Genomic DNA, 14407 nt, shown 5'->3' on the forward strand with positions numbered 1-14407 from the left:
ATGTAGCGCTACACAAGCATGCTTTGTGGGCATAAAGATAAATACTGGCGCAAAAACCTCTGCATCGGTAAATAAATTAAAAAAAAAAAAAGGTAGAAGACGAGCTTTTTTTTTTTTCTCCGCCTCGAGTTTCGACCACTGCATTTTCATACATTATCCAACGAAGTAAATACAAATTCTGTATTGTTCATCTTCGAATGTAGCAGAATTTCAATGTACTACGAAAATCCGACTGGCAAGACTGTTAGGGATGTTTGTCAATATGGCCAACTCTACGTTCCGAGTTTTTTCCTACCTGTGAGAAGAGATGGTTGCTAATAGGAACCTGATGAAATGTGAATCACATGCACTATTCTCTTCACCATAAGAATAATACGAATATAAACATTTTGCCATGTATTCTTTCGTGTTTGCTGCTATCTCATTTAAATCCTGTCTGCCTAATAAACTACGAAACTAGAGTGAGACAACAGCAAACGCGGAATAATATACGTATCGTGTCATGTTTATATTCGTATGCCTAATAGTGATACAGTCAGAAATGAAGCACGGCAACTGACTAGATTTTAAATGTAAGATGACTAATTTCTGTGCAGAATTTGATGTAATAAAGAAGCGGCCGCAAAGATTTTCAAACAGAGACAATTTTTCGCTAAACTCTCGTTCAGAACATGTTCTATCATACGCAGTCTATTATTTGGTTCTTGTTGATCATTATCAAAGAAAGCAGCAGTGTAAGTAACAACAAATAGCAGTCTCTTGCCATTGTTTCGCTAATGAGACGATTCCTCTTTTTTTTAAGCGGCGGTAGCGCGCACAAAAGCAAGTTATGCCGCGAGCGGCGACAGGCCGTAAACACGCACTATCAAAATGCGACAAACAATGCATGACACAGTACAGTAATGCATTTTCAGCTTAGAGTGGCAAACACCTATAACAAAGAAAACGGCACTTATCAGATCAAAGCAAAATAAGCAATCGATTCAAACCAGACGAAGCACGTGAAAAAGGAAAGGGTACCCGTATAAATACGGACGGAGCGCCTGACGCATAGCAATGGCTACCTGGTAAAGCTTAACTGGTAAGCTTACGACTCTAACCAAACTACTGTAGCTGTATCGTCTTTCATTCGACCTAAATTGTGTCTCATATTACAATGGACCAACTTTGTTTCGATTTGGAGGTACGGCCTAAAACTTTTCTCTCCCCTTGAATTTCGAGTCTCAAATTTCAGGTGCGGCTTAGATTCGGGAATTTTTTTTTTTTCCTTTATTTGGAGTCTCATTTTTCAGGTGCAGCTTAGAGTAAATACGGTACACCAGTCGGCAATTGCTGTGCAAACACTTTCTCCACGTACGTGTACACCATAATTACTCTACCACGCAAACATTGTGGTTACACTCATCTGGTGCGAGACGTTCCCGGGAAGGAGGGGTCATCCATTAGGGGCTGAACCACACAATAACCTGGGGTTTGGTGTGGGTCGGCGGTGGGGTGAAAGGACTGCTGTAGCCTGTTGTGGAGTTGTGTACCACTGAGGGCTACAGCGGGGACGAAGCCTCTCCGTCATTTCTAGGTCCTCAATTCCATACTATACTATACTTTACTTTACTTTATGTCCGATTATTTTATGACATTATGTTGGCTGGTATAATTAGCTGAACAAATATTTTTTGAAAATTAGTGTTTCTTTTTTAGTTATCTGGGTAAAATGTAGCTCAGTCAGCTTTTGGAGCTCCTAAAGCAACCCTTAATTAGCCAGCAGAAATGACTTAACAGAACGGGACTGAACTAAGATAGCTAAACCTCCCCAGTTTGACTTGTTATTTTGGACTACACACTTCTTAACTAATGTAGCTGTGTATTCTGCTCTGTACCACCACAGAGAGAATAATTTTAGGTCTCAAATCTTTGAGAAAAGATTTTTTTTACCCTGAAATTTCATATTTTTCTCCTAAATAAAACGTAAAATACTGCAGTGATTACATTGCCCTAAAGAGGCGGTGGTCCCACTGTGAGAATTAGGTGCAGATTTCAGTCAGTGTAGTGCAGCCAATGCTTATTTTATGCTGGGAACTAGTACCGGGATGCATTGCCGGAGTGTTTGAATGATCCCTTTCTTTGTCCTGGTAAGAGCTGAGTGAAAAAAGCAACAGACAAAAGATCAGGGATACTATTTTGGCAATGTTTTGCAAATGTTTTCATTCACCCTGACTGCAAGATACTGCCAAAATGACTTCTAGGGAAAAGGAATCCAAAATGACTTCTATGGAAAAGGAACGGTGTAGTTTCTCATAAGCATCGTGAGAATCAAGTAAGTCAATGGCATATGGCAATTGCTAAAGCTATTTTCTGTTGCATTCTGCAATGCAAAGTCTGTCATTCAGTGTAGGAAACTCACAGAAAAAAGGTTTCTAGAAATTTTTGAGAATTCAGTGTTGTATAAAACTTTTATTTCAACATTCCCCACACCTTTCCAGTAACCTTGTTTCGCATCAGAGCAAGAAGACTACTAAGAGTAGTAAGGTAACTGTATCTCAGTGTCAGGCATATGCTCAGAAGAAAGACCAGTAACATGATATTCCTCTGTTAGTACCCTCCATTATAACATTCAGACTGCCAAGGATGATGTAAGCCATGTTTCAGGCCAACAATATAAAAATTAAAAAGTGGATGTACATACGTTTTCCAGACTGCAGACGATTTGGTTGACTGAACACTAATTTAGTGTAAAACACTAAATTTCTAGCAGCCAGAATGAAAAGCTGTGAGTATTACACGAGCTCTTCACCTGGGAGTCAGCAACCTACAGCTAAGTTTGATCAAGTGAGAACTGCAGAATTAAATATCACAAGGAATCTCTCAAGGATGTATAGCCCCTCTGTCTCTATTCTCGTCACATTTTTAAAAAACCCTTATGTTATATCAGCTTGGTATTACAGTCAACGTAACTGCAAAGAATAACATCAAACATGCTAGGGGCACATTGAGTTTCCAGGACACAGCTGATTAAGTACCCCAGGAGCTGCAAGAATTAAAATGCATCCACAACATTAACAAATTGAAAAATGTGCTACAGATGTTTGGCAAAGGCAGCTAGCATGTGAAGAAGAAGAAGAAGAAGAAGAAGAAGAAGAAGAAGAAGAAGAAGAAGGAGGAGGAGTAAAACATTTCTGCTGACACTGCAAACATTTAAACAGTAATCGTGTTCAACTGGAGTCTGGTTTTATAAATTAACAAGTATGAATGCATAAACAAGAAACACAGCAATGTGATCATGTCACCCACACCAGTCTGACTGACACCAATGCAATGTGTAGTTATGTATTTATATTAAAAATTAAAAAAAAAAACCAAGCAGAAAAAACTACAAGGTAAAGTGTACATTACACTACTATCATCCAGCATGCTCCAACAAAATGTGAAAATAGATATATCTAGGATAGTAGTTAGTGAACTGTGAACCGTACATATATATTCCTTCAAATCAAAAACAGATAAATACTGACCTGTAACTGACTAAGATTGCTGACATGTGTACCACAACACATATTGTTGTCCACTCCTTCAATTGAGATCACACGCACATCACCTTCATGATCCTTTGGGAGCCCACGAGTATGTGCCTGATGAATGTAAAAATATTTTTAAAATTTAACATAATGGTATGACATAACTTAAGATAAATTTATAAAACTATATTTCTGGTTGAAAACGAACACACGTAAGTTACAGGTTTATTTGGCTTTGTGATTAAGTTCTTGTCAAAAATCTAAAAGGACGATTGAATAATCATTTCCTCAGTTGCTCTGTTACTAATATTCTAATTACGGTAAACAATCATGAAGTTCAAGGTGAGTAAGAATTAGAGAGAAAATGGTGGAAGAATGGAATAAGAAAAAGGCACGATGATGTAGCTCTACTGAAACAACAAATTTATGTATACAGTACACCAAATTTTTCTCAAGTTCTCAGTCTTTGAGATATAAAGGATGGTATTGATCTTTTCACATTTTCCTGTCTATTAGGTCTGTTTTGTTATAGCTTTGAACTGATTTTATTCAAGTGCTGATGGATCACAAAAACCTGCACATTCCAGAGAATTACTTTTGCAGTAAATGATGTGTCTTCAGTCCAAATACTCGTTTGATGCACCTCTCCAACAATCCTGTGCAAGCCTTATCTCTACATAACTACTACAACCGACATTCCTTTGAACTTTTTTACTGTATTCATTTCCAGATCTCCCTCTACAGCTTTCACCCCTCACAACTGCCTCCATTACCAAACTGAGCTATTCCTTAATACCTTATTTGAATCCTTGATACCACATTTCAGTAGGTGTCCTATCAACTGATCACTGTTAGTCAAATTGTGCCATAAATTCCCAATTCGATTCACTGCCTCAGTAGTTATTCAGTATACCCATTTAATTGTCAGCTTCCTTTTGTAGTACTACAATACAAAAGCTTCAATTCTCTTCTTATTTGAACTGCTTATCATCCATGCTCCCCTTCCATACAAGGCTACACTCCAAGCAGTTATCCCCAGAAAGAGACTCCCTATCAATTTGATATTAGAGGTTGACAACTTTCTCTTTTTCACAAACTTTTCTTGCTGTTGCCTGTCTGTATTTTATATCTCCTCTACTTCAGCAAACTTAAGTTATTTTGCTGCCCAAATAGTTAAACTTATCTACTGCTTTTAGTGTTTCACTGAGTAATCTAAATTTCTCAACATCACTTGGTTTAATTCAACTATATTCCAGTACTCTCTTTTTAATTTTGTTGCTGTCCATTACTCTTATAACCTTTTTCCAAGATGCTACCCATACTGTCAACTGCTCTTCCAAGTTCTTAGTCATCTCACAGAATTAAATGGCATCTGCAAACTGATTCTTATTTCTTTTCCCTGAGCTTTTAATTCAGTTTTCTAATTTCTCCTTGGTTTCTTTTACTGATCACTTAATGTATACTGAATAACATTGGGGCCAGAGTACAAATCTGTCTCACTCCCTTCTAAACCACTGCTTTCCTTTCATGCCCTTGACTCTTAATTATAATTTGGTTTTGGTACAAGTTGTAAATAACCTTATGCTCTATTTTATGCCTGCTACCTTCAAAATTTCAAAGTGTGTAGTCCAGTCAACTATGTCAAATGCTTTCTCTAAATCTACAAGTGCTATAAATGTTTCTCTGCCTTTCTTCAGTCTATCTTCTAAGATAAGATGTAAGATTGCATCACATGTGCCTAAATTTCTCTAGAACCCAAATTTATTTCCTAAGATCACCTTCTACCCGTTTTTCCATTCTTCTGTAAATACTTCATATCAACATTTTGTAACCATATATTATTAAACTGATGCTTCAGTGATATTCACACCTTTCAACACCTGCCTTCCTAGGAATTTAAATTATTACATGCTTCTTGAGGCCCGAAGGCATTTTCCCTGCCTTATATATCTTGCACACCAGCTGGAATAGCTTTGTCATGACTGGCTGTCTCAAGGATTTCAATAATTCTTTGGGAATGTTGTCTACTCCAGGGACCTTGTTTCCATTGATGTTTTTCAGTACTCTGTTAATTTGTTCATGGAGCATCATATCTCTTATTCCATCCTTATTCCATCTTCAATTACTTCGTCTTCTCTTTCTATAATATTGTCTTCATATTTGTTTCCGTTAGACACACTATATATTCCTTCGACCTTTAAGTTCTCCCTTTTTTGCTTAGTTCTGGATTTCCATTTGAACTCTAGATATTCATATGGCTCTTGCTCTTACCTCCAGATGCATTTTTAATTCTCCCATTGGCAGCATCTATCTTCCCCTACTCACAAGTTTCTAGCCTTACATCTGTTCTGTAAGTATTTTTGCTTAGCTATTTTTATTTTCTGTCAGTATCATTTTATAAATGACTATATTTCCTTTCTCCTGCTTCTTTTGTTGCATCCTCTCCCCCCCCCCCCCCCTTTTCATCAACTAAAGTCAGTATCTCTTGTGCTACCCAAGGACTTCCAATAGGCCTTGTCTTTTTACTCATTTGAGCCTCTGCTTCTTCACCATTTCCTTTCTCAAAGCCTTCCATTTGTCTTCTATTGTAATCTTTTCCCCCTGTTGCGGCCTGATAGTTTCTAACATTACTTCTAAAGCTTGAAAAACCTCTGGCTCTATCAACTTATTCCAATCATATATCCTGAAATTCTTACCATTAACCAATTTCTTCAGTTTTCATTTGCAGCTCATAACCGATACATTATGGGCAGAGTACACAACTACCCCTGGAAATGACTTTCAGTTTAAAATCTGACATGAAGATCTATATTACCATTACATAAGGAGCAAAACTAAGCAGATGGAAAAAAAGCAAGCAAACTATTTCTTATTTCAAAAGTAATACCATAACTTGATATACACTGAAGAGCCAAAGAAACTGGTGTGGGCATGCATATTCAGATACAGAGATATGTAAACAGGCAGGAAATGCCTATCTAAAACAACCAGTGTCTGGCGCAGTTGTTAGGTTGGTTACTGCTGCTACAATGGCAAGTTACCAAGATTTAAATGAGTTTGAACGTGGTGTTATAGCCAGTGCATGAGTGATGGGGCACAGCATCTCAGAGGTATCAATGAACTGGGGATTTACCCATATGACCATTTCACCAGTGTACCATGAATATCAGGAATCCGATAAAACATCAAATCTCCGACGTTGTTTGGCCGGAAAAAGATCCTGTAAGAACGGGACCAACGACAACTGAAGAGAATCGTTCAATGTGATAGAAGTGCAACCCTTCCGCAAATTGCTGCAGATTTCAATGCTGGGCCATCAACAAGTGTCAGCATGCGAACTATTCAACAAAATGTCAAAGGCCCAGTTGTCTACCCTTGATGACTCCACAACACAAAGCTTTACGCCTCGCATAGGCCCGTCAATATTGATATTGGACTGTTGACGACTGGAAACATGTTGCCTGGTTGGACGAATCCTCAAATTGTATCAAGCAGATGGACTCGTACAGGTGTGGAAACAGCCTCATGAATCTATGGACCCTGGATGTCAGCAGGGGACTGTTCAAGCTAGTGGAGTTCTAATGGTGTGGGGAATGTGCAGTTGGAGTGATATGGGACCCCTGATATGTTTAGAGATGACTGACAGGTGACACGTGCATATCAATCCTGTCTGATCACCAGCATCCATTCATGTCCATTGTGCATTACAACAGACTTGGGCAATTCCAGCAGGACTATGCAACATCTTACGCATCCAGAATTGCTACAGCGTGGCTCCAGGAACACTCTTCTGAGTTTAAATACTTCCGCTGGCTACTACACTCCCCAAACACGAACATTACTGAACACATCTGGGATAACTTGCAATGTGCTGTTCAGAAGACATCTCCACCGCCTCGTACTCTTATGGATTTATGGACAGCGCTGCAGTATTTATGGTGTCAATTTCCTCCAGCACTACTTCAGACATTAGTCTGAGTCCACACCACATCTTCTTGTGGCAGTTTAGCATGCTTGTTAGGGCCCTACACGATATTAGGGAGATGTACCAGTTTCTTTGGCTCTTCAGTGTATTATTCCACTGTGAGAGAAGACCATCAATGCCTTTACGGAAAATGCTTGTGGCTGCCTCTGGAGCCCCAAGATTACTCAGGCATGCACCTCTTTGTCCGCAGCAAACTGACAGCCACGAATGTTTCTTAAGGGCTCCAAAAACTTGGAAATCTAATGAGCAGAGATCGGGACTTTATGGAAGATGTTAAGGGCTACCCAGTGAAAATTCTGCTGCATAATCTAAATCTCGGCAACATGTGGGTGGGCATTACCCTGCAACAGAATGTCATCTTTTATCGACATTCCTGGGTGTTTGGACTTTATGATGTGTCTAAATTTTTGCAACGTGTCTACATGCACACTTTGCAAAAACTGAAGTAAATCATCAATTCCAAGTACCCAGGAATGCTGACTGTTGCCAAGGTTGTTTCGATTATGTTTCAGAACTTCTGCTGGCAAGCCCTCACACATTCTCCATACAATTCCAATCTCTCCCCATGTGATTTCCAAGATTTTGGAGCACTGAAGAAAGACATTCATGGCCGTCGATTCGTTTCAGATGAAGAGGTGCATGCCTGGGGACAATAACGGTTCCTTAGGCAACGACAAACCTTTTTCCACGAATGCACTCACTGACCTATCTGACTGTGGGATAAATATATTAACAGTTATGGCAATTACTTTTGAAATAATAAACAGTTTACTTATTTTTTTACATGTGCCTTGTTTTTATTTGACTGCCTCTTATACAATTGATCTGAAACTGTCTGGTGTTCCCATGTATTCCTTTATTTAATTATACTCCCTTTGTCAGTATAGTTCCAGGACAGGTTTTTTGAGTTCGCAATACTAAAAAGGAAAAAATGTTTTTTATGTTACCTGATGTGTGTGTGACCTTAAAATGACCTTGCCCATGTTTCCATGCAAACTCGCTAAATGGCAGGGCTGTCCTACGCAACAAACTGTTTGGGTTCTTGGTGTATCAGTTACGGACTTCAAGTAAAAAAAAAAATGAGTGGTGGTGGCCCTCAACTACATACCCTTCCCCCTCAGAGTTGAAATATTAAAAGTTTTGGCTGGTTTCATTGTCTGGGGGCTGGAATATGTAGTTGCCTCATTACCAGCCAAATACTGCTGAGTCTACAGCATACAATATGACTATGCATGTGAATCGAATGGTCTAAGGTTTCTATCGCTTGGCAATTGTTAATTTTGAACATGACATACACTTTTATAAATGAAAGATTGCAATCAAATAAAAGCTGCAGGTACTATTTTGATGACTTTAAATGATGAGTACGATAGTAGAAGTACTTTTGAGAATGCAGTATATTTCTGCAAAACACTTATTGGTGTCGATGGTCCAGTAATTAAATAAAACATAAGTTGAATAACAGGGAAACAATAGATTCCTACTGCACGAAATTAAATATGAACGACAACATAGCTCGCGAGATATTCATTTCTAAACGCATGCTACATCTTCACTGCGGAAACCATGGTGATCTCATAAGTTCATAAGTCGGTGCTACAAAATATTTCTATCTCCCGCACCCATGTGCAAACTGCTCCAATGTTCAAGTCATTCCGCGACTGTGCGTGCGGTGTGCCGTACTGTCCGAGACTCTCCATCCAGCACCTCCCGTGTCCTGTGCCGTACTCTTCTCCCGCTTCCATCCAGTCTCCCCATTCATGAGCGCTGTGATTGGCTGGAGCGCTCGTGCCATATCTTCAAGCCAACGCACCCACACAAATATAATGAAACACTTCTGAAATACTGGATTTACATTTAAATGACTTGAAATTAAATACATATTCCAACGGCTGGACCATAAACACACTAACATACATGATCAAATACAAAAACAAATTAAATAAACATATATCAAAGGAATAGCAACAAAAGATAGGCCAGTAGCCTAATGTCTCTGTGCTTTATGAAACACAGTAAATATTTAACCAATTTCTTCATAAATAGTATATATGAGATATAAACAAAGACATAGATGAATAAATATATTTATAAGCTTGCTGCTACTGTTTTTTCGTGTAGCTGTGGAGTATTTATGGCCTGACGCGATTGATAGTAATCAGCCACTTTGACCTCCAATAACTCTTGTTACATGCCTGTAATTTATACCACAACTCGCCCGTTACCTCACATAGTTATGGTAACACAATGGATGCTGATGTGAACAAAAAGTGAACATTAAGTTCTACGTTAAGCTCAGGAAAACCCCTAGTGAAATGTGGGTAACGATTAAGCAAGCATATTCAGGTGAGGCAAAAAGAAGTTGTGTTTTTGAGTGGCACACCAGGTTTCGTGAATGCAGAGAATAACTGCAAGACAATCCCAGAGCAGTTATTGAAAAACGACCATCACGTAACTGTGTGTGCAGTATCAGAAGAACTTACTCTGAACTGTAATGGGAGTAGTAAGATTTCATGTGAACATTTAGAGAAATGGAAACTTAATGCAAAACTCATCCCTCGCACACTAACAGACGGACAGAAAGAGGAAAGATGAAGAGTTTCTGCTGAACTACTGGACAGAGTCAGACGTGATCCCACATATCTGTCAAAGATTACTGCTGGGGATGAAAGTTGGTGCTACGACTATCACCCTCACATGAAGCATTAAAGTGCTGAATGACAGAGTCCCGGATCACCAGCCTCAAAAAAAGTCAAATGACAACCTTTGAGAATAAAGACAGTGTTGATTGCATTCTTTGATAGTAAAGGATTACTTTACCACGAGTACGTTCCTCCAAGTCAAACAATGAACCAAACTCTTTACATTTAAATCTTGAAATGTTTGCGACAAGCAATTTGATGTCACTGCCCTGATTTGTGGCATTTTCAGGACTGGTTTTTACTGCATGACAATGCACGACCCCATACTGATTTAACTGTTACGAGTGTCTGGCCAGACACTGTGTTACTGCCATCCCACATCCACCACATTTACCCGACCTCTCACCCTTTGGTGTTTTTCTTCTTTTTGCGAGTGAAAAGGCGACTGAAAGAAAAGCTTCATAAAGAAACTGCACACATCCAACGGACTGTGACAAGTGAGCTTACATCACAGTTGAAAATTTCCCTGTTTTCTGCCAAGACCTTGAGAAACGTTGGCGAAGTGTCCAGTTAGCCAAGGGGGCTACTTCGATAGAAGCTAGGATTATGACTGGGTAAGTGCAATTTTCTAAAAAACTGTCCTGGAACTTTTCTGATAAAGGGAGTAGTTTTAATCTCTCTTGTCATCTGAGGAGCTAGTTGGAATATAAGCGTGTACTACTATGATATGGGTGTTGGCTTCCTATCTATTGTAGCTGCAATAATTCGTTCACGATGGTGTTCATGGTAGCTTGGTCCAAGAACAAAAAGAGAAGCATAAGAGCTGGGATAAATTCCAGTTTGGTGACAATCAGCAGCAAGCCTATTTAGCAGAAGAACAACTTGGACCCAATGTCATGGAGAAATGACAGTCATACATACAGAATATTTTGGTCCTATGGCATATTGTGAATCTCAACATCTTAAAAGCCGACAAAATCTCCCATTTGATAAAAGGAGTCAACAACATGTGCCAAGCTCTTCTGGTAAATGATGTCATGACAGGAATTCATCAATTGCTGCCAGAAAATTGAGAAAATGCCACAAAAGAGTCAGACAAAAGAGGTACAACTGACTGCCGAATGTGGTCCCTGTGGCGCATCTCCACCACCAGCCGAAATCACTGGGAAGAATGGACTCTGCCAACTCTGACTTATATTGCAGGCATCAAAGTATAACTCAGCACACAACCAATGCAAGTACAACAAATTCCTACATCAAGTAGATGCCCTGTAGAAGAACACACATCTTAAGGCCAGAGGACAACTGGCCAATGTGTTTCCACTGGGGATGTCCTGGACACGTTGTATGCTACAGTAGATAAAGAGGAGAGAGAGAGAGAGAGAGAGAGAGAGAGAGAGAGAGAGAGAGAGAGTTCTGACAACTACAATGCTGCCACATGGCAATGATAACAGTTTTATTCATGTCAGTCAGCTGTAGATGATAAAAGTCAACCTGTGGGACAAAGCTGATCACTGTACCCTGGACGATATCACTTCCCCTTGCCATAGTCCTTCCCTGTCATCGGCAGAGATACCAAACGTCCACCTAGTCACCAACTTCTACATCTGCATCTACATGGATACTATGCAAATCACATTTAAGTGCCTGGCAGAGGGTTCATCAAACCACCTTCACAATTCTCCATTACTCCAATTTCGTATAGTGCGCGGACAGAACGAACACCTATATCTTTTCATACGCGGTCAGATTTCCCTTATTTTATCATTCTGATCGTTTCTCCCTATGTAGGTTGGTGTCAACAAAATATTTTCGCATTTGGACGAGAAAGTTAGTAATTAGAATTTCGTGATAAAATTCCACTGCAACAAAAAACACCTTTCTTTTAATGATGTCCAGCCTAAATCCTGTATCATTTCACTGACACGCTCTCCCATATTTAGTGATAATACAAAACGTGCTGCCCTTCTTTGAACTTTTTCAACACACTCCATCAGTCCTATCTGGTAAGGATCCCTCACCACACAGCAATATTCTAAAAGAGGACGGACAAGCGTAGTAGATTTGTTACATTTTCTAAGTGTCCTGCCAATAAAATGCAATCTTTGGTTAGCCTTCCTCACAACATTTTCTGTGTGTTCTTTCCAATTTATGTTGTTCTAGCACTCATGTGGATGACCTCACACTTTTTGTTATTTATGATCAACTGCCAATTTTCGCACCATTCAGATAACGTTTCTAAATCATTTTGCAATTTGTTTTGACCTTCTGATGACTTTATTAGTCGATAAACGACAGCATCATCTGCAAAAAACCTAAGACGGCTGCTCAGATTGCCTCCCAAATCATTTATATAGACAAGGAACAGCAAAGGGCCTGTAACACTACCTTAGGGAACGCTAAAAATCACTTCTGTTTTACTTGATGACTTTCTGTCAGTTACAACAAACTGTGACACCTATAACAGGAAATCACAAATCCAGTCACATAACTGAGAGGATTGCCATAAGCACGCAATTTCACTACAAGCCACTTGTGTGGTACTGTGTCAAAAGCTATCCAGAAATACAGAATTGATCTGAAATCCCTTGTCAATAGCATTCAACACTTCATGCGAATAAAGAGCAAGTTGTGTTTCACAAGAACAATGTTCTCTAAATCCATGCTGACTGTATGTCAATGAAAATTTAGATAGGTGGCCATCTACAGAGGCGAGGCAGCCACAGCTACAAATCCTCCATGGACGATAGTCACCAGAATGCTAGGAAGTCTCATCAACATTATCAATGATCAACCTGTCTGGGCACTAGTCGACTACAGGACTTCTTTTTCTGTTACGTCAGCTAAAGACTATGTTCCTTGATTAAAAAAAAAAAAGGCTCTTGTGCTGAAAGTCACAAATGGTAAATACATCCAGCTGATAGGAACATTTCTTTCAAGAATAACTCTCCTGTGATCCTACGAATCATTTTATCAGAATTTAGTCAGAATATTATTTTCAGATGGAACTTTTTGTAGGCATCATAAGCAGTCTTAGACTGTGGAAGATCAGAGCTCGAGATTATTGGAGCTATTCCAACAAGCACAAAGAACCAACATTGGTCGGGGTGCGTGTTTGGTGTTGAAGACGATGTCTCGGCATCGTCAACAAGACAAGTTCCTGTCATTAATACAGATGCTCAATCACAGGGTGAAGCTTTCATTGATTGCAGAAAGCTGCTCAGGCCTACAGAAGTATTCTACATGCAACTGATGATCACAAGCATTTTAGGAGGACAAAGAGAACTTTGAATTACTAATTGTCGTGAATGACCACAACTCATCCCTTAAGGCGCGTTCGCAGGGGCAGCCGTACCAGTCCAAGAAGGGCAGCTTAGTGTCATTGATAAGAGAATCTGCTCTGCTACCACTACAGACAATTCAGAGGGTGGGGAGAGGGGAGGAGCTACTACAAAACTGCTAATAGGATCTGGCCTGACTGAGGAACAGTATCAATGAGAGGTAAGTCATTGTGTATAAATTTTTGGATGCTTTCAAATCAAAAATGGTCAGAAGACAGACTGAGTGCCCATAGTAACACACTGAATGAGCACTGAACACCATGCACCAATTAGCAAGTGCTTATATAGTCTCACCAACTGAAGACGTAACTCATGAGGAAGTGGAGAAGATGCTGCAAGATGACACCACTGAACCTTCAGAGAGTCCTTGGTTCTCTCCTGGGGTCTGGTGAACAAAGAAGGATGACTCATGGCATTTCTGTGTTGGCTAATAAAGACTGAACAGTATTCCAGAGAAATATGTCTATTCATTGCAGTGCACTGAGAACAACATAAACTACTTGAAAGGAGCAAAAGTATTTTTCATCTATGGACATGCATCAGGGGCTGCTGGTGAAGTTGACCAGAAGAAGACTGAATTCATAACTCCTGATGACCTCTAAAGTTTAAAGTTATGCCATTTGAACTGTGTGATACTCCAGCCACCTTCGAATGTATGAAGGGCAACTTGCTTCAACAACTTAAGTGGACAAGATCTTTGCTATCTGGACAACAAAGGCTTTGACATTTGAGATACATCTAAGCCACCTGAAAACCCTGTTTAAATGTGTTCAGACTGCAGGTTTCTGCCTGAATCCAAATAAGTGCCTCTTCGTCACCCAAGATGGAAAAAAATCTTTGGGGCACATAGTGAATGCCACTTAAGTCCATCCTGATCCACAGAAAAATAACAGTCACAGAATTTACGACTCTTATGACATGAGAAGT

General features: G+C 39.5%; 1 protein-coding gene across 1 annotated transcript in view; it reads right to left on the bottom strand.

The window, feature by feature from the left end:
* Nucleotides 1-14407, bottom strand: part of LOC126253063 (alanyl-tRNA editing protein Aarsd1) — a 79483-nt gene that overhangs the window by 41505 nt on the left and 23571 nt on the right. The window contains exon 6 of the mRNA XM_049954149.1: nucleotides 3510-3626. Within this exon, the coding sequence (XP_049810106.1) occupies nucleotides 3510-3626 (117 nt within the window). The remainder of the gene's footprint in view (nucleotides 1-3509; nucleotides 3627-14407) is intronic.

This window comes from Schistocerca nitens, chromosome 4 (assembly GCF_023898315.1).
Source record: "Schistocerca nitens isolate TAMUIC-IGC-003100 chromosome 4, iqSchNite1.1, whole genome shotgun sequence".
NCBI lineage: Eukaryota > Metazoa > Arthropoda > Insecta > Orthoptera > Acrididae > Schistocerca > Schistocerca nitens.